The sequence below is a fragment of the Pipistrellus kuhlii genome, unplaced genomic scaffold (assembly GCF_014108245.1).
Source record: "Pipistrellus kuhlii isolate mPipKuh1 unplaced genomic scaffold, mPipKuh1.p scaffold_m20_p_1, whole genome shotgun sequence".
NCBI lineage: Eukaryota > Metazoa > Chordata > Mammalia > Chiroptera > Vespertilionidae > Pipistrellus > Pipistrellus kuhlii.
In genome coordinates, this window is record NW_023425404.1 from 87679367 (window position 1) to 87700611 (window position 21245).

Sequence of the window (21245 nt, forward strand, 5' to 3'; positions counted from 1 at the left end):
ATGGACATTACCCAGAACTACAGGAAAGTTGACTGACTGGAAATTCTACAACAAGAAGCAAGGAGAAAACCAGAAGGAAGCCGGAGGAGCTGTAAAAGCCCAAGGTACGGAGACACGCGGCGTGCGTGGAGAGAACAGAGCCGGAGAGGAGGGAGGCCGAGTGCCTGGCTGGCGGTCCCAAGCGGGAAGGAGAGAAAAGCTCCTACGGTGCTGGGCCCAGCTCCAACTGCTCTGAACCCCAATTCTAGGCCAGACCCCGGGGACCCAGGCTCATCCATAGGGAGCCGGGCTGTAAGGCGGGACTCTGGGGAAGCGGCGAAAGGAGGTTCCGGAGGCGCGCACACTGCGCGCAGAGAAGGGCCGGCCGGCTGTGCCATGGGATTGCCCTGACAGGAAGGAGACAGGGGCTCCAGACTGCTCTGAACGCCACCTCCAATCCCACTACCAACTGAACTGAACCCCAATACCGGACTCATTGGGGGAGAGCATAGACAGTTTGGCAGCAGGCGAAAATCAAGGGCACCTTTCAGAGGCGCTCGCAACAAGTACTGAAGGACCCTGAGTCTCAGGAGTCGCATAGGGCGGGGCTGACGGAAGCCAAGGCTGTAGGCTCCACCCTGAAACCCCGCCCCATCAGGAAAGCTGCCTGCGAAAATGCCTAAACCAAATAGATCACAAACGAAAGAAATGGAGGACAAAAAGCAACTGGATATAGAGTTCAAAACCACACTTATAAGGTTGTTCAAGAATCTCCTAGAAAAGGCCGATAAAATAAACAAGACCTATGAGGATATGAAAAGGGATCGGCTAGAAATAATAAGGGATCAACAAGAAATAAAGAATACATTGTCTGAAATAAAAAATATTTTATGGAGTCCTAAAAACAGAATGGAAGATCGCAAGAATCAAGTCAAAGATTTGGAACATAAAGAGCCAGAAGACACTCCTCCGCAGACGCAAGAAGGCCAGAGAATCCAGAAAGTTGAAGATAATGTAAGAAACCTCTGGGACAACTTCAAGCGAACCAACATCAGAATTATGGGGGTCCCAGAAGATGAGAGAGAGCAAGATATCGAAAACATACTGAAAGAAATAGTGACAGAAAACTTTCCCCACCTTGTGAAAGAATTAGACTTACAAGTCCAGGAAGCACACAGAACTCCAAACAAAAGGAATCCAAAGAAGACCACACCAAGACAAATCATAATTAAGATTCCAAGAGCAAAAGACAAAAAGAGAATATTAAAAGAAGCAAGAGCAAAGAAGGTAGTTACCTATAAAGGAGCACCTATACGATTGTCAGCTGATTTCTCAACAGAAACCATGCAGGCCAGACCGGAATGGCAAGAAATATTCAAGGTGATGAATAGCAAGAACCTACAGCCAAAGATAATCTATCCAGCAAAGCTATCACTCAGATTCGAAGGTCAGATAAAGAGCTTCACTAATAAAGAAAAGCTAAAGGAGTTCATCACCACCAAACCAGAATTATCTGAATTGCTGAAGGGGGTTCTTTCAGAAGAGAAAGTAAATAAAGATAAAAATTATGAACAACAAATACGTAACTATCAACAAGTGAATCTAAAAACAAAGGAAACTAAAAAAAAAAAAAATCTGAGGAACAATATTAACTGTTGAATAAAATAGAATCAGAGGTATGGAAGGGGAGTGAACTGACGATTCTTGGGGAAAAGGGGAGAGGGGGATGTGGGAAGAGACTGAACATAAACTGTGCACCTATGGATAAGGACAATGGGGGGTGGGGAAAGGGCAGAGGGTGGGGTGAGAAGGGGGGGGAAAGGAACATTTGTAATAATATGAACAATAAAAATTTATTTAAAAAAATAAAATAAATTAAAAAAAAGTGAATACCCATTGTTGAGTGAAAAGCAATGAAAATTTTGATTCAATTTTCAACAACATATTTGTGCAAAAAACATTTTCATCAGTCACAGCAATTAACTCAGTACCAGTCTCAGCTTGAAATAAATATGGCTCTCCATCTTGCAGTAACATCATTGGAGCCAAAAATCCATAAACTTATTTCAAGCAAACAGGAGCAAATATCACACTGTAAAAATGTGTAATATTGATACTTAAATTTATTTTAATGAATGTGTTACAATTAAACAACCTTTGAAGATTTTGTTATGATTAAATAAGTATTTATAATGTTGTTATATTAAATAGGTACATTTCATATTAATAAAATGGAACTTCTTTTTCTTTAATATATTTTATTGATTTTTCTTACAGAGAGGAAGGGAGAGAGATAGAGAGCTAGAATCATCGATGAGAGAAAAACATCGACCAGCTGCCTCCTGCACACCCCCCACTGGGGATGTGCCCGCAACCAATGTACATGCCCTTGACCGGAATCAAACCCGGGACCCTTCAGTCCACAGACCGACGCTCTATCCACTGAGCCAAACCGGTTTCGGCTAAAATGGAAGTTCTTTGACCGTTATTTTACAAATTTTGTGCACTGGGAGGGGGTGTCCATTAGCCCAGCCTGCATCCTCTCCAATCTGGGACCCCTCAGGGGATGTCCAACTGTTGGTTTGGGCCTGATCCCACAATCGACATCCCTCTCACAATCCAGGACTGCTGGCTCCCAACCGCTCACCTGCCTGCCTGCCTGCCTCATTGCCCCTAACTGCTTCTGCCTACCGACCTTATCAACCCCCTAACTACTCCCCTGCCAGCCTGACTGATGCCTAACTGCTCCCCTGCCGGCCCAATCACCCCCAACTGCCCTTCCCTGCAGGTTTGGTCCCCTCCAACTACCCTCCCCTGCCAGCCTCGTCATCCCTAACTGTCCTCCCCTTGCAGGCCTGGTCACTCTCAACTGCCCTCCACTGCAGGCCCAATCACCCCCAACTGCCCTCCCCTGCTGGCCTGTTTGCCCCCAACTGCCCTCCCCTACTGGCCATCTTGTGGCAGCCATCTTGTGACCACATGGGGGTGGCCATCTTATGACCACATGGAGGGGCCATCTTGGGCCAATCAATGATTCTCTCTCATCGTGGATGTTTCTATCTCTCCCTCTCTCTCTGAAATCAATTAAAATATTTTTTAATAAAAATTTTTAAAAAGCAGTCCTCCTCCAGAACTAGTGAACAAAACACTGAATAGTAAGATGGCAACTACATTACTATGTTCAAGTAGCAGCAAAGTCTTAGTGGTCCACAGAGTGAGGCTAAAAACCACAAGGGTGAAATTATATACCCAGCATCTGCATGTTTAAATATTTGATCCACTGGTGTTGGGTAATACTTTTTCCAGAGAAAATAGCTTTTGAAACAAAACCATAAGAAATGCAGTCCTAAGTTTTAATATAAAAATGAACTGAATAATGTGAACTGCTTTTAGGAGGTCAGATGATTCAAAAAGTCTCACTGCCTTAAAAAATTTAGTGAAATATAATAATTTTTACTCTGAATTTCTGTACTATTTGTTTTGTTTTTTTTTCAATGAGCACACATTTCTTACTTAACAACACAATAAACCAAGCAATAAAGAAAAAACTAGATGATGGGCTGGATACTTTGGTTTCTTTGCCTGAAGATATTACAGAGACACCTTCCCCTACTTTACACAGGAGGATGTCAGAAAGGTTAAGAAGTCACTAAGTTACTATTTTAGGGAGAAATCACCAATAGAAATACTTCTCCTCAATCTGAAAAACCTTTCACTAAAATGACCAGCTGTTCTAAGGTTAACAGTCTGTCCCGAAAACTCCGATTTCAAGCAGAACCGTCCTGGTGTTAGAGCATTCATTCTGCAGCAGGGAACAGAGGAGCTGATGAAAGCTAGAAGCAGCCTGGAAGTAGAGAGAGGACAGGGGACTCCAGGGCTCATGCTGAACCAAGGAGGGTGATCCAGGCTGTCATGGGTTTGAGAGGGATGCTGGTGGAGTCCAGAGCAGCAGCCAGGAAAAATGTGTCCGGTGGGGCTAAGCTGTTGTCAAGATCCGTGACTGAGAAAGCCTGCGAGAGCAGGCACATGGAGAGAGCCTTTAGAGATAGGCACTGATCGGTCCCTGACCAAGGGCTATGCATGTCCACCAGCCCAAGGCCACCGCTGCTACCAACGCTGGGGCTGGCTAGCACATTCCTGTCATGTCTCTCCTCCACATCAGGGCTCAGGAGCCACTGCCACTGCCCCTGCTGCAGGGTCTCCTCACGTGTTGCCACTGTGGTGGAACAGTGGGCAGAGGCATGTCACTTTCCCATGGCAGTGGATTCCCACTGGCCGGGCCGCCACACCCCAGGCATTGGTTGATTCTTGTATGTACCCTGACCAGGATTGCTGCATATCACGACAATGCTCTAACCCACATGTGTCAAACACAAGGCCCGCGGGCCAAATCCGTCCCGCCAGGCCTTGCAATGTGGCCCGCACCGCGCTGTCATCACTGCACTCCGCTGCGTTTCCATCACAGTGACAGTTTATGACTGTTCAGTAAACCATTTGGCCCGCGATTTAGGCTGGATTTTAGATTTTGGCCCCTTCTCTGATTGAGTTCGACACCCCTACTAACCACATGAACTACCCAGCCAGGGCTAGAAAGACTCTTTGGATGGTCAGGGAAGGCTTCTCCAAAGAGGTAACATGTAAGCAAAGACTTAAATTAACTGAGGTGTGACCCACCCAGACATCTGGGAGGGAAAACATTCTAGACAGAAGGGCCAACAAGCACACAGGCCCTGAGGTACAGCAAGTTGGGCCTATGTGAGGAATAGCCAACAGTTCAGTGGGCCTGGAGTTGTGGGTAATATCACAGAGACTAAGAGTTTGGAATCTATCCTACAAATGGTAGGAACCCTACAGGTTGAAAGCAGGGGAGAGGCATAATTTGGTTTAGAATATGGTTTTAAAAGATTACTCTGGCTCCTGTTAGATTGTCCTTGAGCAGGTGAGAGAGCACAGAAGCATGTTGGGGGCTCCTGTAATAATCCAGGCAGGCATGGTTAGGGCTTAGGCCAAGCAGTGAGATGATGAAATGGGTCAGATTTTGGATCTTTTTTGAGGATCTAACAAAAGTTTGCTTATGAATGAGACGTGGCGTATGAGAGAAAGAGAAGCTGAATATGGTTCCAAGGCTAGGCTTGCGCTCTGGGAAACACATGCATGCAAACATAGAGCGCCACCACAGGGAGCTACACATCAGGCACAGATGCACTCAGCCACCACACAGCTGGAAGCACACATTCCATAGTATCAGGGATAGACACAGACCCCACCACTTGACCTCTGCCTGCCCCAGTCTTCTCCCACATCAAAGCCCCAGGGTCAGAGCCCCCGTCTGACTCCAATCCTTCCAAGCTCAGCCTTGGCACCCTAGGACACCCCCACCCCAGTATTTTCCTACCAAATCTCATTCCTGCCCATACTGGCTCCTTTAACAAGGAGGCTCCTGACTCAGATTCTTCTCAGAGACTAGAGCCTAGCCTCTGACTCCAGCTCCCTGCCCTTGGTCTCACCTGTCCAATCCCCTTCTCCATGACCAGATCCTGCTCCCACACTCCAGTCTGAGGCCCTACAGAAAATTATCACTCAACAAATATTTGTTCAGTGCTCTCTATGGGCCAAGCTTTCTGCCCTTTTACCTTAACTTGAAGTCGCACCTCCATGTTTACCTAATACTACCAACTGCCCTATTCCCAGCACTCCTGCATTCATTCTACAGGATGGCTGCCCTCTCTCCCAACCACCCTCTGGGTTCCCCCCTTCCCCCATCCAGCCTGCCAGCCATTGATAGGCAGCCTAGTGCAATGGGGAAGGGCAATGCTTCATGCTCAGGCAGCCCTCAGCCCCATCCACCATTGAACAGCTGCATAACCAGCCAAACACAGGTGATTCAATGCCTCTTCTAGAAAAGGTTGGCAATAGTTCTAACCTTCCAGACTTGTGGGCAATAATTCATGGGAGTCCCTTAGCCCAATGCCCAGTACATAGCAGCTACACAATGGTAGCTGTTGTGCACTCAGGCCCACCTCTGCCTTACTGGCTCTATGGCTTGAGGACAAAGCACACCTGATGGGGACAGTGGCACTTGTGATCTCAGGCTCTAATTGTGATAACCATCACTCAAGTGATGTTGGGGGAAACTGAGACTGAGCGGTGACCTTGCCTAAGATCCCTCAGGGAGTCTGTTGAGGAAGCCCTGAAGTGTGAGCCTGTGTCATAAGTATTGGGCCATGCTATCCTGTGTGCATTGAAATATGTAACAGCCAGGACACCTCCTGCCCTGGACTGACAAATACCTATGAAATGAAGCCCACATATTTTTGGCTCAAGAGCTGCTCTAAGTTTCTGCTCAGAGGCTGACAATCCCTGTGGGTCCTTACTGAGCACTTGCAATGTGCAGGCACTGTCCAGATGACCAATTTTGCTCATGTAACCCTCCTGAAAACCATCTGAAATTCCTGTTACAAATGGACACACAGGGTGGTTATGAAATATTGACCACCCACTGTCCCTCGTGGTGCTGCTTACACTGGAAGACAACAGAAGCCCCAGACCTCAGACAACAGAGGGTGGCAGTGTCTCTAAGCAGCCTCCAGATCTCCTTTTGCTTGAGCGTGAGGTCGGAGCTATGGACTAATGATCACAAGCCCCACAGAGGGACACTGCCACCCCCCTGAGGTTCCTTGTGGGCCACAAGGTTCAGGGGCAATTGAAGGGGCCCTGCGTCTCAAAACAGAGAAAGGGCCAGACCCCCAGGCCTCAAGATGGGGATCAAAGAAATAAGGGGTGAGGAGGCAAGTAGGGGATGACCAGAAAAAAGACAAAAATCAAAATTAATAAAGTTTAATTAAATATCTATAAGACAATACATTGTTAAGTAGTAATGAACCTAACTCAAATTGGTATATATTAATGACTTTAATGTGGAATGCCAGCAAAATTTCTTACATGACAGGGTGTGGGATTCAGCCTCTAAAATTCAAAGTGCCAGGGGCCTGCCTATCGTCTTCAAATATGCCACCCCCAAAACGTAGATGCATCCCGCAGAAAAGAAAGGGTCCTCATACTGATGTGAAATTAAATTTCAGCCATGTGGGGAAATGAAAAAGCAAGAGAGGAACACAAGCCAGTTATGGGAAAAGGTAGGAAAGCTCTTCACACATTCGCCTGTAACGAGTGCCTGGGTCAGCCTCTTCACTCCTGGGTGCTGACAGGATCCACCCACCGGCAAGCCCCTTCACGCTTCAGCAGCTGGGCTCACCAGCCTCCCATTCTCTACCACCTCTGAAGCGGAAGCCTGCCACCCCCTCTTCCTTCTAACCGAAAAAAGTTAATTCATGTGACTTAAAGGAATGGATCCAGAGAGCTGGGTTTGAGTCCAGAGGCCTCAGACTCATCGTGTGATCATAGGCAGATCCTATTCTCCCACTGGCCAAGTCGTGGTCCATGAAATGGAATAATGATGCCTAGTAAGGCTGCTGCATGGACCAAGGAGGTCACAGCTGTGTGAGACAGTTTTTTTAAACAGACTGGACTGCACTGAGCTTTGTCTAACAAAACAAAACTCAAGGAAAAATGTTTTTGTTAAGCTATGTTGAATCCGAGACATTTCATATTTGTCCTTTCTGAACTGTTTGGGGAGGTGAGTTTTTATTGTTCCCCATGGTCTTTCTGCCGGGCTCACTGACTCTTTCTGGCCTGGCAAGTGGAGAGAGGTACCACAGCCGAATTGGTAGGAAAGCAGGTTTGTGGAAGGGTGGCAGGAACCCAGGCTTGACTGCTAGAGGTCTGAGTCAGCAGCAGACAGGCAGGGTGGGCCCAGTCCTCACATACTTAGGGAGATGGTGCAGGAATGTTCCTCCAGCCCAAGGCCTGGGCTCTGCCCACTGCATCCTGGCTCTTGCAGATGCAGCAGCCTCAGCTTTAGCCCAAGAGGCGGTAGATGCCTGGAGCTTTGTTTGGTGGCTTCAGCCAGGGGCCTTCAGAGGCAGCCTAAACTTAGGCACTAGCCCATGGGTTCACAAGGCCAGGCCAGAAAGCCTACCAGGAGTTGACTTCTGACCCGAAGCATCCCCTGGCACACTGACGCAGCCAGCTGCCACCCCTCCCTGGACCTCATGTTCCTTGTCTGTGCAATGAAGAACTAATGTGGTTGTGTCGGGTGATGGTGATCCCAGATGGCTGGAGGTGGCTCACACACTGTCCCACAGGTGCAGCTACATGTGGAACACCTTTGCTATATTCACATGTGACTTGGTGGCAGTTTGCATGTATCACTGTGTGAGAGTATTACTGTGCATGAGACTGTGGTATGGCTGAGAGTGATGCCTTAGCTGGGACTGACATAGTGAACAGATAACATGCATAGACATAGCCAAGTGTGGACATGGCTGTGAATGTGTGATAGTATGTGGCACTGTAGTTAGGAGTGCAATTGTGAGAGCACATGACCATGCAGATATGTATATGTGGCCAAGAGAGGTTTATGTGCCTGTGGGAAAGGTGTGTGGCTGTCTGCTTTGGGTTGGGCAACAGTATCAAGGACCATGTGGGTGTATGGATGACTGTGTGGCTGTGCCACAGGATGGGAAGTGTGGTGGTGAACTGAGCCTAGGACAGCCTGTCTTTCCCAGGCCTGGCTCTGTTCCAGCTGTGGCACAGTGGTTCACAGCCCTCCTGTTTCCAGGAGGCAACAAGATGCAGGATCTGAGAACCACCTCCATCCCCAACACCCCACATGTGGCCACAAAACAGATTCCTTTCCTGAACTGGGCCAAGATTGGGTATCAGGGTAGTTGCCCAGGGCAGAAAGGGAGGCCCGGTTTTCCACTCGCCTCAGACAAAAATGAGGGAGCGAACTGGAGGCAGCTGGGCCCAGCTTAGTCTAGAACAAATGTCTGGTATGTGACTGAGGCCAGCCAGCAGGATATTCCCCCACACTATTCCCCCAGTCTCCTGCAGAAAGGAGCTCTGGCCAGACCCAACAGATCTCAAATTCCCCCAACACCCTATCCCACACAGACCGAAATGGAAGGAAGGAAGGAAGGAAGGAAGGAAGGAAGGAAGGAAGGAAGGAAGGAAGGAAGGAAGGAAGGAAGGAAGGAAGGAAGGAGGGAAGAAGGGAGGGAGGGAGGGAGGGAGGGAGGGAGGGAGGGAGGGAAAATAGGGAGAGGGACTATGATATTCAGTCCTCACCACACACATGCTATCTCAGCCTACAGATCTCAGTAGGCCTAGCCCGTCCCAACACTTCACATTCTGGTTCTTCTCCTAGGTGCATGCTGATCTGGTGTCAGGCAACTCCCTCACCCTGAGGATGGGAGGTATGGGAGATGGTCCCCTTTTAAGGAAGGGACACAGAGGGCAGTCCCAGGGCAGGAAGCATGCATGGGGACTTTCCAGGCACTGTGGGCTAAGAGGAGCATTCCCACCCTTCTTAGACTGACCTCGAGAAGTTGCCCCAAACCCTCTCCCAACAGTCCCCTTGCTGTGGTCAGATTGCTCTCTGCAGAAGGCTAATTAGAGGTCAACGCTGAGAAAAGATTAAGGGGGAGAAGGTCCTCAAAGGGACTAGATATGAAGGAAGGAGAGCAGCGAGGAGGGAGGGGAAAAATTCCACAAAGTCCCAAATCTGACCTAACTTGACTCAGGGTCAAGGGCCCACTCCAGAATTTCCTCTGAGGACATTCTACCCTGAATGGGGAGCCCTTGCTGCCCTCTCCCCAAATGCATCTGCCAGCCCTTTCCTTATCTCATTGCGCTGAGCCCCCAGGCCCCTGGCCTGGCCAAAGCCTCCCCTGATGTCTGGACCCAGGCACTTCTCCCTACACCAAGTCCACACTGCCCTGAAAGAACACTGTGCTTTCACCACACTTCTCTGTTCCAGGTGTGAAGTTCCCGCGCATCCTGCCTGGGACACCCCAATGGCAGGGCTGAGGATCCCACATGGAAGCCACCACATGGCTGGGTATTCAGGACTGCCTAGGAAAGGACACCGTTTCTGAGCCCCACCTCCTTCCCTGGGCTGGGGCCTCCCTGGGGAGAGGAACCCCATCTATTAGACTGTCCTGAAACATGGTCTCCTATCCCTTTTTCATGCAACCCTCAGCCCTAGATCAGAGCAGCACAGCCAAATCCCTGGCAGGACTTCACCATTGTGAGAAGATAGTGAGGTCTGAGAAGGGTGTGAAACTATCTAGAGGTGTTCTTGGCCACCTCTAGATCCCCAAATAGCACCTCCCACCAGCACAGCCTTCTCCCCAACTATTGAGGTTCTGGGGTAAATTTTGTGCCTATCATAACCTCAGGGACAATCAGGGTTCTATCCTTCCCACACCCTCATCCCCTCTGAGATCTAAGTTTAAAAGTCATCTTTTTGTTATCTTAATTGTAAAAAAGTTTATCAAGAAAAAATATTCAAGCAGCAGCCACCAGGAATGGCCATGACCTCCTGGAGGGGGCTAGCAGTGGCACCTGTCAGTTCCACCCAACTGCTGCTGGACCACCCCCTGGCCTGGGGGAAGGAGTAACATAAACATGAGTTGGAGACAGTGCAAATGGCCAGAATCCAGGCAGGCATCACAACGAGACTGGCCATCAGCAGGTGGACCCAGGGTCAATTGACCTATATTTTCCCCTGGGTTTCCCACTGTGCACCAGAAGAATTCAGGGATTCATAGGACCAAGGACCCTAGAAACCCGAGGTCTGAGCCTGCTGGAGTGTGAGGAACTATTGCTGTGAACTCAAATATCTGGTGCCTTTTGGGTGTGCCCTCCAGGAAGATAACACCAGGGCCCTGGGGTTTATGACTTTTCTTAACACCTTGAACCCAGGGAAAAGATGCTGTGTGGTCCCCTAACCAAGGGATGTTAGGGGCTTAGCAGGTAAAAGGGAGTCAGGAGGATGTTGGCCTGCAGGTCCTCCTGCAGGGGGTAAGGGTGGGGCAGAGGCAGGGACAGGGACAAAGGGACAAGGAAGCTCCCTCCCCACCAAAGTAAGGTAGCAAACTTGCTTGGGAAAGGTGAGGGAGAGATGAGGGTGTTTTCATGCCTCTATACCTCTGCCCATGCTGCTCCTCTCTTCCAAATGTCCTCCCCATCTACTGTCCTCACCTACTACCTGGCAGGTCCTTGTCATTCTTCAAGACACCACTCGAATGTCACCTACACTGTGGAGTCTTCCCTGACCTGCAGAATGAGTGAACCCCTCTGTGAGCTTCCAGGAACCCCTTATTTACCATGAGACATTCTGTGTTACCGGTCCCCCCACCAAATCTGTTTTCGTGATTGATTCCCACTTTGACTGGGGACACCCTGAGGGCAGGTGTGTCACAGCTCTGGGTATCCAACATTTGACCCAGAACCACAGCAGGGCCCAGAATGAGGGGATGGTGGCCAGGTGCACAGAGACTAGAGGCTCTACAGTTAGCTAAGACTCTGGCGTAGCCTTGAGTGACTGACCAGCAGCCCAGGCCTCAGTTTGGAGGGTTTCTGGTCCCATTCTCATCCTTGCTGTGCCCACTTCTAAGGGATGGAGAACTTCCCCCGGGTTACCCATGACTCTTCCACAGCCCACCCCCAGCTGCTGCTGGTGCAGGAAGTCTGGAAACCAAAGTACACTGCAGTGACCAGGCTGACGGTGGGGTGGGGCCCGGTACTCAGGTCAGAGGTTGTCGTACATGCGCAGCGTCTTCTCCAGCTGCTGGCCTACGCGCTGGTAGAAGAGGATCTGCTGGCGCAGGTAACTCTGCATCATGTGCTTAAAGTCGAGCTCGCGGCGCTGGTGGAAGTGGTTCATCTCAGCCTGCAGGGCGAAGCCCACCACGCGGCAGCGCCTGCGAATGCCATCTGCTTCGTCCTGTGCCATGCGGCCCTCGTCACTCATGCGTTGGCTCTCCTTTACCTTGGCAAAAGCGCCTGGCATAGGCAGAGCAGAAGACAAGGGTTGTTAGGGCTCCGATGTCCCCAATTTGTTCCCTAAACCCTCTGTTAGTACCCCCAAGAGCATACAGTGGCCTCATTAATTCGACTTAGGCCTCGCTCCTGGACTCCAGACTCCTGGTCCAACAGGATGTCCCCACCAGGATGTCCCAACCCTCACCTAAACAGATGCACCATCTTCCCTCCAAACCTGTGGCACCAACAACCCACACCCCGCAGTCACTGCTCTGCTCTCTACATTCCAGAACCCGGATATCCTAATTCAGCTCAGACATTACCTCCTCCAGAAAGCCTCCCCTGGAACCCGCTGCATTAGGTGCTTCCCAGTGTTCTCAGGTGCCTGGGTTTCCCTCCCCCACAGCTCTCACCACCCTGCAGTTTTTCGACTGCCTCCTTTTGGGCTCTGAGCTCAATATTTCTAGCACCCAGAACAAAGCCTAACACACAGCAAATCCTGATACATGTTCAACGTGTTCCTCACTGGACAAGGACAACAGGCCTCCAAAGACCTCACACCTCAGTCCCAGCCTCGAGAGATTCTCCAGAGCACCTGAACGCAGCCAAGCTGGACACCCAGAGTTCCAAGCTTTCCCTGGCTTCCCTCTGTCTGCAGATCAAGATCCACATCCATTCATAAGGCTCTCTAAGAGCTGGTCCATGTACCCATTTCACACTGACCCCATGTTCATCAGACTCACCTTGCTCTTTCCTAACTCATCTCTGCCCCCTGGATCCCTATGCATAATTCAAACCTTCCGTCAGTGTTCCCAGGAACAATGCTTCCCTCTACATCACACTGCTTACTCTAAAACAGAGCCTCCAAGGCCACCTGGAGTTTTCCTTTGTGTGTGTCTCCCCCACAGACAGATCCTGGCCCCTCCTCACTCCAGCTCCCAGGGGACTAGAGGAGGCCATTGTAATAACCAGGTGACAGATGGAGGGCAAGAGATGAACCTGGGCAGGTGACCCAATATGGAAGAATCTGAATGAATCAACAAAGCAATTGGTGAATGGATTCCAGTTTGGAATTAACAGGTACTTGACTAATTCTGCAATGAAGCTGAGAGGGGGAGGCAGTTTGCCAGGGCCTGGCACTCACTCCCTCAGAGCTGTAGGGAACCCATTGTGCAAAGAAGAATGAGATGAGAAGGGTTGGCAAGGTGGACAGCACACCATTAAGTACTTCAAAAGGATCCACTGCATACAAATAACATGCTTATTATCCATACCTCCCATTTCTTCTTTAAGGAGGCTTCTCAAGGTACTTCAAACTGTGTTATTTTTACAAATTATTCAATGCATTTATTGAGCATTACTATATGCCAATCCCAGGACTCTATATCCTGGTAATAACTCTGGGGGCCTTTAGAACTGGCAGCACCATATTAGTAAACAAATGCATGGCTTATTGGCTAATATTGGCATTTGGGGCAGATACACTCAAGTTTGAACAGTCTCCAGAGCTGCTCACACCACATTCAAAATAACCCTGAAGTCACCAGATCCCAGCCCACTCAGTCCTTCGGCCACATTCCGGCTCCAGCTGCTCAGGCCTGGGCAGCAGAAGCAGGATCACTCTAAGACCTAATGAGAGACTTCAGAGCAGGAGAGGCCCTAGAGGCCAGCGGCCTGCCCCACCTCCCAAACCACTGCTCTGCAGAGGAAACAGGCCATGAAGGGAAGGGACTTGCCTAGGGGCTCCCACCTCCTTCCTGCCCCTCACAGAGGGAATGCCTGCCCAGAGACATCCCTCCACAGCTGGGAGGTACACATGACACCTCCTGCAGGGAGCCCATGCCAGGTCACCCAGGCATTTGTGTGGGACCTCCAGACAATGGACTCAGGAATTTGAGAAGGTTCCAAGAAATAAGGACTAAACAGGTAAAAAAACAGCAAGACAAAAAAACTGGAGTTAAGCTTCAGCAAAAGGAACCTACTGGAAGAGGGGACACTGACGAGCCTGGATTCCACCTGCCTGAGAAAGTCCAGGTACAGTGGGGGGTGGGCCTGTACTCGAGAAGGCACTTCTTGCCCATAGCCTAGCGGAAGGCCCCTTTTGTTGATGAGGAGATTGAGGCCCAAATAATAGAAATTAATCTAATGCAATTGTAGGTATCCAAAGACAGACAGCCAGGCAAGGAGCCAGGGACAGGAGACAGAGGCTACGGGGATGAGAGGGAGGTGGAGGCCCCACCCTGCCCTCTGTCACTTCTCTACCCTGCAACACAGGTCTGGGGCCTAGACCAGCTGACACTAAAGTGCCCAGAAACCAGCCAGGGGTCAGGCGTCAGGCCTGTCCAGCATCCCCCTACATTCCACTTTGGAGTTAACCTGAGAGACCCAGGGGAGCAGGCCTCTTGCCCTGGCAGCTGTCCTGTAGGCTGGGTCCCAGGAATAGAAAAAGGAGGGTTGGAGTTTCAGAGCTCCATGGTCCCAGGCATAGTCCCTAAGCTCCCTCCTTAATCAGTCTTATCCCCACTTCTTGGAGGTTGTAACCATCTGCACTAGATTGGGGGCAAGAGATCTGAGTCCTGGTCCCAACTGTGTCACCTCCAGCAAGCTTCTGCACTTGCCTGGTCTACAGGTTTCCCACATCAAAGGGTGCAGGTTGGGTAGAAATGATGCTACTGACAACTGCTCATAGCAGGATAATGCTTTAGTTTCCACATCTGTGAAATGGAATAAGAATATTTACCCTCTAGTGTAATTGAAGTTTGATTGAACTAATATGTATAAAGTACTTAGGATGGCATCTGACCAAATAAAAGCTCAAGATGCTACGTGCAATTGTCTACAAACTGCTTTTTAGTCACAGCAAGAACCAGCTGGTGGTGGCTCATGGCAGATTCTCTTTGTTTATGGAAACCTAGGAGGGATGGCAGAGGGAGGGTTAGACAAGAGCCCAGAACGGAGGCCCCACCTGTCCCCCAGGCAGGTGCCTGGCTAGTAAGAGTCACTTTGCCTTGGCCAATCTAGGAGCTCCCTGGCCCCTCCGTGCATGCTTGTGGTCCCGGGCCTGCCTCCAGTCCACAGAAGATTGCAACTAAGTTAGCACTACAGCATCCAAGCCTCCCTCGCTTTCCCTTCCCCTCCTAACTCATCTACTCCAAATAGCCATCCCTAAGAGAGCTCCTTCCCCCATCTATCAGGAACAGTGGACACTGCCTGGGCTGTGGAATCAGACACACCTGGGCTCCAATTCCTGCTCTGCTCACCATCCCACCTCACTGCACCTCGTCTGTAAAATGGAAGGGGTCACACCAACCTCCTGGCTTGGGTGTGATGAGTCTTAGGCAGGGCAGTCACTGTCTCCCCTTGTTGTACCAGGCCCTAATAATAGTTACCCTGGGACAATTACCCCCAAAACTGCCTTGATTTGGACTGAGGTCCAGGAGCTGGACCAGTGGGCACACAGGCTGGTGAGCCTCATTTCAGTGCCAACTAGACTCCATCTCCCATTTTACTGAGGTAAACACTGAGGGGAGAAAACTCTCTCAAGGTCACCTTAGAGACAATGTGTATCTAAATCCTGATCCCATCTAGGCCTCCCACTCCCCACCTCCATGACCTCTCCCAGACTCTCACCATCTTGCAGATACCCACACAAGCTGGACAGAATCCTGGGGGACCCAATTTCCTCCTGCTTCCTCTGAGAAAAGGCTCTACTTGCAGGGCTAGCATGGGACCCCTTCTCCCTCCAACAGGATTTGGGCCCCCAAAGCCGGCCCAATTCTGTCTCAGCCAGATTACAAACCCCTCCGTAACTCACCAGAACACAGACCTAGGAATGGCAGTGCAGAGTCCAGAAGGAGGAATAATAAGCCCAAAAGGGCTTTGATTATTGGGGAGAGGGTCTTCCAGGTAAGGGGAGGTGGACCAGCCTCTGCCTAAGCTTGAATACATCACCCCAGAGGACTGTTGGCCCCTGACTCTTAGAAACACAAGTGGCAAGTGGAAAGTCAGAAATGGCCTCTCTCAGCTCTGTCTCCCTGCCCCGGGGTCAGAAAAGCCAGGCTGGCTTCTACTCCCATCTACTTAAGAGTGTGCCTGGGAGCCCTGATTATAGGGCTGCCTTCCTGCCCCCAGCTCTGCCCTGGGTGAAGGTCCCCAGCCACCAAGGGAGGGGGGGTGCACAGCGGTTTAATCACTGTGCCACTGCTTTCCCTCCTACTGCCCCTGCTGCTGCCCAGTATGAACAGGCCTGCTAAGGAACTGGTTGAACCAGCTTTCCCAGGTCCTAAAGCAGCAGTGGGGGTGTGGCTCCATTCCAAACGGGCCACCAGCCAGCCAGGCCGCCTCCCCTACCCTCTCCCTGCTCTAGAGCTCAGAGCCAGATCTAAGGCATCACTGTCCTCAACCAGACCCTCCCTATAAGTCTCCCTCCCCCTCCTTGAAGGTCTAAGAGCTCAGGGTCCACCCTCCCTTGTTTTATAGATCAGTAAACTAAGACCCCAGAGACAGGAAGGCAATTTTCAGCAAATTGGGGGGAAGAGCCAAGACTAGAGCTCAGGCCTTGTGTCTCCTGAAGCTGAAAGAAGAGGGAAGGAGGAGGAGAGGAATGGAGAGATGAGAGAAAAAGACAAAGAACAGAAAAGAGAAAGTGAAGAGAGAAGGAAGCTGAGAGCTATAGAAGTTCTAGAAGCCAACCTCCTGTTAAAGGAGAGCAAGGCTAGTTTACACCAGACTCTCCTGGGTACTGAGGTAGGGGGTGGCATTTGCTGACGACCCCCAGGCTCAATCCAGAGGCCTGACTCCTGACCCCACCCAGAGGAAAACTCCCAAGCTAGCCAGGCCTGACCTCAGGCCTAGGGGGCACAGAGCGGACCCACCCTACAGAAGCCCTAGAGACGTTCTTCCTGAGTTACCAAGCAGCCCCAGGGAGGACCACACCTCTCTCCTGACGTCTGCCCTGCCTGTTGTCTCCAGGACTCAGTCAACAGATAGGTCAGATCAGGATTCACTGCTTAGGCAAGAAGACAGCCAGGCTCGGGAAAGGGTAGTTAGATGGGCCATGTGCCCCTGGTTCCTCCCCAGCCCAGCCCAGGTGCCCCTGTGTGACCAGAGTGAGTCACTTCCCTGCCAGTTCCTTGACAGCCCCACAGTAACAGCGAGGGGCCCATCCTGCTCCTCCCCCACAGAGGTGCCGTGAGAAATTAACACAGCCAGGTTTGGGATGACCAATAAGAATGTGTGCTTGAGGAGTCACAAGAGAAAGAAACAGTCTCCGCTGGGCCGTGGACTCCCTGTGCAACTACTCTCCTATGGACACCACCCTCTACATCTGTAGAATGGGGACAACCCTCCCCACCAGACTGGGAGCTCACAGAAAGGATATGCAGTGGTGAGAACGGTTCTAAGGAGGTGAGCTTGTGAGGCAGTGGGAAGACAAGCCACACTGTGCTTGTTATCTGAGTCTGTATCCATGTGGACTCCTCAAGGGCAGGGCCTAAGCCCTGGTCATCTCTGTGTTCCCAGAACCCAGCCTGATACCTTCAAGAGCTCAGTGTAGCCCTAGCCGACTTGGTTCAGTGGATAGAGCGTCAGCCTGCCGACTCAAGGGTCCCAGATTCGATTCTGGCCAAGGGGACAGGCCTGGGTTGCGGCTCAAACCCCAGTGAGGGTCGTGCAGAAGGCAGCCGATCAATGATTCTCTCTCAGTCATTGATGTTTCTCTCTCTCTCTCCTTCTCCCTTCCTCTCTGAAATCAATAAAGAAATTTTTTTTAAAGAGCTCAGTGTATAATGCGTAAATGGAAAAATGAGACAGAAACAGAAAAAAAATGAAAGAAGAAAAGACAACAAGAAGGTAAACAGTGAGCCTCATCAGGACAGGGACCATATCACTACACCTAGAATAGCATCTGTCTTATAGTAGGTGCTCAACACGCTTGTTGAATGAATGAACAAGACAGAGACAGAAAGATTAGATGAGCTGTTCCATTCTGTGTAGGCCATGCTCACATCTCCACGTCCAGCAGAGTGCAGATTCAGTAAGGCTCTCCAGATGTGCTGCACTGGCTCTTACCTTTCTGCAGGTGAATGATGTCAGGAAAGTTGGAGAGCAAACCCTGGTAGAGAGATAGCATGTCGAGCACCTGGAAGAGGTCATTCTTGGGCTGCTCAGCGAACATCTCACCAACAGTTTCATAAGTACGGCCCGTGTGAGAAATGGCGCTGTTGAGGGCCTCGGAACTAAAGGGGGGGTCCATCTGAAAGGCATGACTGATGGCTTGAAAGGCATTGCCCAGCTTTTGGAATTCTTTGCGGAAGCCTCCCACATGCTTGCGTACCAGCTCCAACGCTACAGTGCTGAGCTGCAGGACACTGTCATCCATCTTCTTGCTGAAGGCCTTGAAAGTGTCCACACGGTCCTCCACGTCCTGCAGGTCCTGGTGCTCTGTGGGGATCTGGAAGGTGAGGAGGAAGCTGGCACCAACCATCTCATCCTTCTCCGCCCGGCGTTTGCCCATCTTCCACTGCTTGTCATCCAAGCAGCTAAGGAAATGCTGGAAGCCCTCATACTGGGACAGCACAGGGTGGCTGGTCATGTGGTCCATCCAGAGGATGAGCCGCCGCTTCCGCTTCTCAATAAAATCCTCCTCAAAGCGACCTGTGGCCTGCTTCTCTGGCAGGTGGGGCACAGAGATGACAGTGAATTTGTGAAGCAGGCGGTTATAGAGCCAGTCAAAGTGCTTATACCGCCGGTAGACAGGGGAGCCAGCATGGGTGGGCGTGAGCTTGTAGGAGATGTAACTTTTGATGCCCTTGAATTTGGTCTGTTTGGTGGGGTCTTCCACAGAGCAGGCAAATGGGTGGGGGTTGGCCTTCCACTGGGGGCCACGAGGGCCCATTTCAATGGAGTATGTCTCAGCAATCTTGGCCATCATGGGCACATCACCCAAGATGAAGGCCTCCACTCCAGAGCGCACAAAGCATGAGAAACGGTTGAGGTTGCGCCCCACCACACTGCCTCGCTTAGCAGATGCCAGGCTGTCCTGCCGCTCCAGGAGTGGCTTGGGTTGGAAGGCCAGGTGCTGGTTGGGGTAGGCACCAGGGTAGGAGAGGTTGAGTGGCGAATACCCATTGGTGCCCATCCCACCAGTCCGTGGTTCCTCAACCACTGTGCATCCATCGTCCCAGTCGTCCCAGTCATCATCATCCTCCTCCTCGAAGCTGCCCTGGTTTGAGAGGAAGCCACTGCCCCCACCGCTCCCAAGGTTGGCCACCCTGGAGCTGTCATACAAGCTCACCTGGGTGCCTGGAGAGCCTGCAGAGCTGCCGGAGTAGTCAGCCTGGTTGAAGCTGGTGCCAGAGCTAATGATCTCCACATAAGAGGCGGGGAAGAGCCCTGTCTCACCAAGGCTGTTCTGGCCCTGCAGCCAACCATCCAGTGAGGTCTCACTGAAGATGACCAAATCCTCACCCTGCTGGATATTGATTTCCTCTTTGTTCTCACTGTGGAAGTCATAGAGGGCTCGGCCTTTTAGTGCCATGGCTGGGCCAGTGGTAGAGAAAGATGAGGAAAGGGTCCTGCCCAGAACTAGGATGTCCAAGAACGCACTAGCAAACAAAGGCCGGCCCAGCAGCTGTCTCTCCGCCCCTAATGCAGGTCCCAGCACCCAGCCCTCTCTTCAAAGTTGTGCCCATGGCTCCAAAACTTCCCTATCACAACTCCCAGCACCTGCCTGGGGGCAGGGGAGCCTCATATCCATAGTCTTCTTCACCACTCTTGGCAGGCCCTGCAGGGGAATTTCTCCCTCCTTCCACTCCCAGGAGAAAAGTCAAGTGCCTTGGTGAAGTGAGAGGGCAAAAATTCCACTTTCCACTGGAACAAGGTTCTATCAATAAAACAAAAGAGAATCACTCGGAAATCACGGTTCCAGAACCCTGGCAGCTGTGGTTCCCAGCTCCTTCTGGCCCCCCAGGCCTTGGAAGACTCTCACATTCCTCCCCAGATCTGCTCCTTCCTCCTTCTCCTCCTCCTGGGCCACTGGGTTTCCAAAATTCCAGAAAATCCAAAGGAAAAAAGCAGCAGCCTCCTTCCTGAATCGAGTCCAAGGGTGGATGTGTCCAGCTTCCCAACCGGCCAGGCCGGGAAAACAAGGACTGCGGCTTGCACAACAGGCCGCCAACTCGCCGACCCTGGCGGTCCGGGGGCCTCCAGCCCGCTCGGGCTACGGAGGGCTTAGTGGCGTTTGGGCGACTTTGCCCCACCGGCGGAGCGGCCTCTTTTGTTTGCCTAATTCCTCAGCAGTTTTTGAGCCTGAGGCTGACCCGACCGAACCCGAGGACCGCGTCCGAAGGCAAGCCGCCCGCAGACCCCCGCCCGCCGCACGCGCTCACACTCAGCAGGAGTTTGCAGAGCGACCCAGCGAGCAGATGGCGCCCGGCCGCCTCCGAGCCTCCAGCGCGCCTCCGCCGGCACTTGCAGCCCCTCCACACCGCCAGCAACAAGCCAGCTAGGAAAAAAAAAAAAGGCGATTGGGAGGTGGCGTCCGCGGGGAAGGAGGGAACGGGAGGCGGGGGGCGGGCGGGCGGCGCGGGGTAGGGCTGGGAGTGGCGGAGAGAAGGCAGGCAAATTCCGCCGCACTTCCGCGAGGCGCAGGGCTCCGACTCCGCCTCCCCCTCCCCACCCGCCCAGCTCCTGGCTTCTTTCTTCGGGCAGTGGCCCACACCAGCTCCAGGGAGATCGGGGTGAGAGAAGAAAGAGACGACCCAGGAAGTAGGGGGGGCCGAGCCTCCAGGACTGTCCGCCCTCAATGGGAGGTACCTCCGCCCCGAGGGTCTGGAGCGTCGAGCTCTTCCCCGCCAGCCACCGCCGCCTCCTAGACTCTGGTCACCCCCCCACCCCCGTCTTTTCCGTGACGCCAGTGTTTGAAAACCCCAAAAGTTTGCAAATTGAGGGGCTGCAAGGAGGATATCAGAGGAAGGGGATTGAGGAAGGGGGCGTGGAGAGCCGCTCCCACCCCTCCCCTCCTCCCCTTCCCTCTCTCCCTCCACCCCGTCCCTGCCCCAGCGGGACTGGGCGGCGGTGCAGCCCTGGACTGTTCTCTGGAGCCTCGCCCACCCCTGCCCCTCCCCGAGCCATCGGCGTCCTCATGGAAGAAGCCTGAGCGGCCTGGGATATTGGCCGCTGCGGGTCCTAGAACCTCAGCCAGAGCCAAGAGCACCCCTGCCTTGGGAAAGTTCTTTCAAGGAAAAAGATCAAGAACCTAAATCTTGTTAGCGACAGAAACAAGCCCAGACACCACTCGGTTCCGTGTTGCTTCGTGCAGCGGTGGGGACGGTGGGGAGCAGCGAGGAGGAGGGAGGGGTAATCGGGGTAGACATCCA

At 51.7% G+C, this 21245-nt stretch overlaps 1 protein-coding gene across 1 annotated transcript; it reads right to left on the reverse strand.

The window, feature by feature from the left end:
- Positions 1-10606: 10606 nt before the first annotated feature.
- Positions 10607-20429, reverse strand: SNX33 (sorting nexin 33). Its single transcript, XM_036454985.2, has 2 exons — positions 17938-20429; positions 10607-11889 (listed from the first exon to the last, which is right to left on the reverse strand). Exons 1-2 carry the CDS (start codon positions 19403-19405, stop codon positions 11636-11638), a joined length of 1722 nt encoding a protein of 573 aa, XP_036310878.1. The 5' UTR covers positions 19406-20429; the 3' UTR covers positions 10607-11635.
- Positions 20430-21245: the final 816 nt, after the last annotated feature.

Coding starts and splice junctions, on each gene's coding strand:
- SNX33 (XM_036454985.2), bottom strand. CDS start 19,405: ATGGCACTAAAAGGCCGAGCCCTCTATGACTTCCACAGTGAGAACAAA. Junction 11,890..17,937: donor CATCATTCACCTGCAGAAAG/GTAAGAGCCAGT, acceptor TGCCTATGCCAG/GCGCTTTTGCCAAGGTAAAG.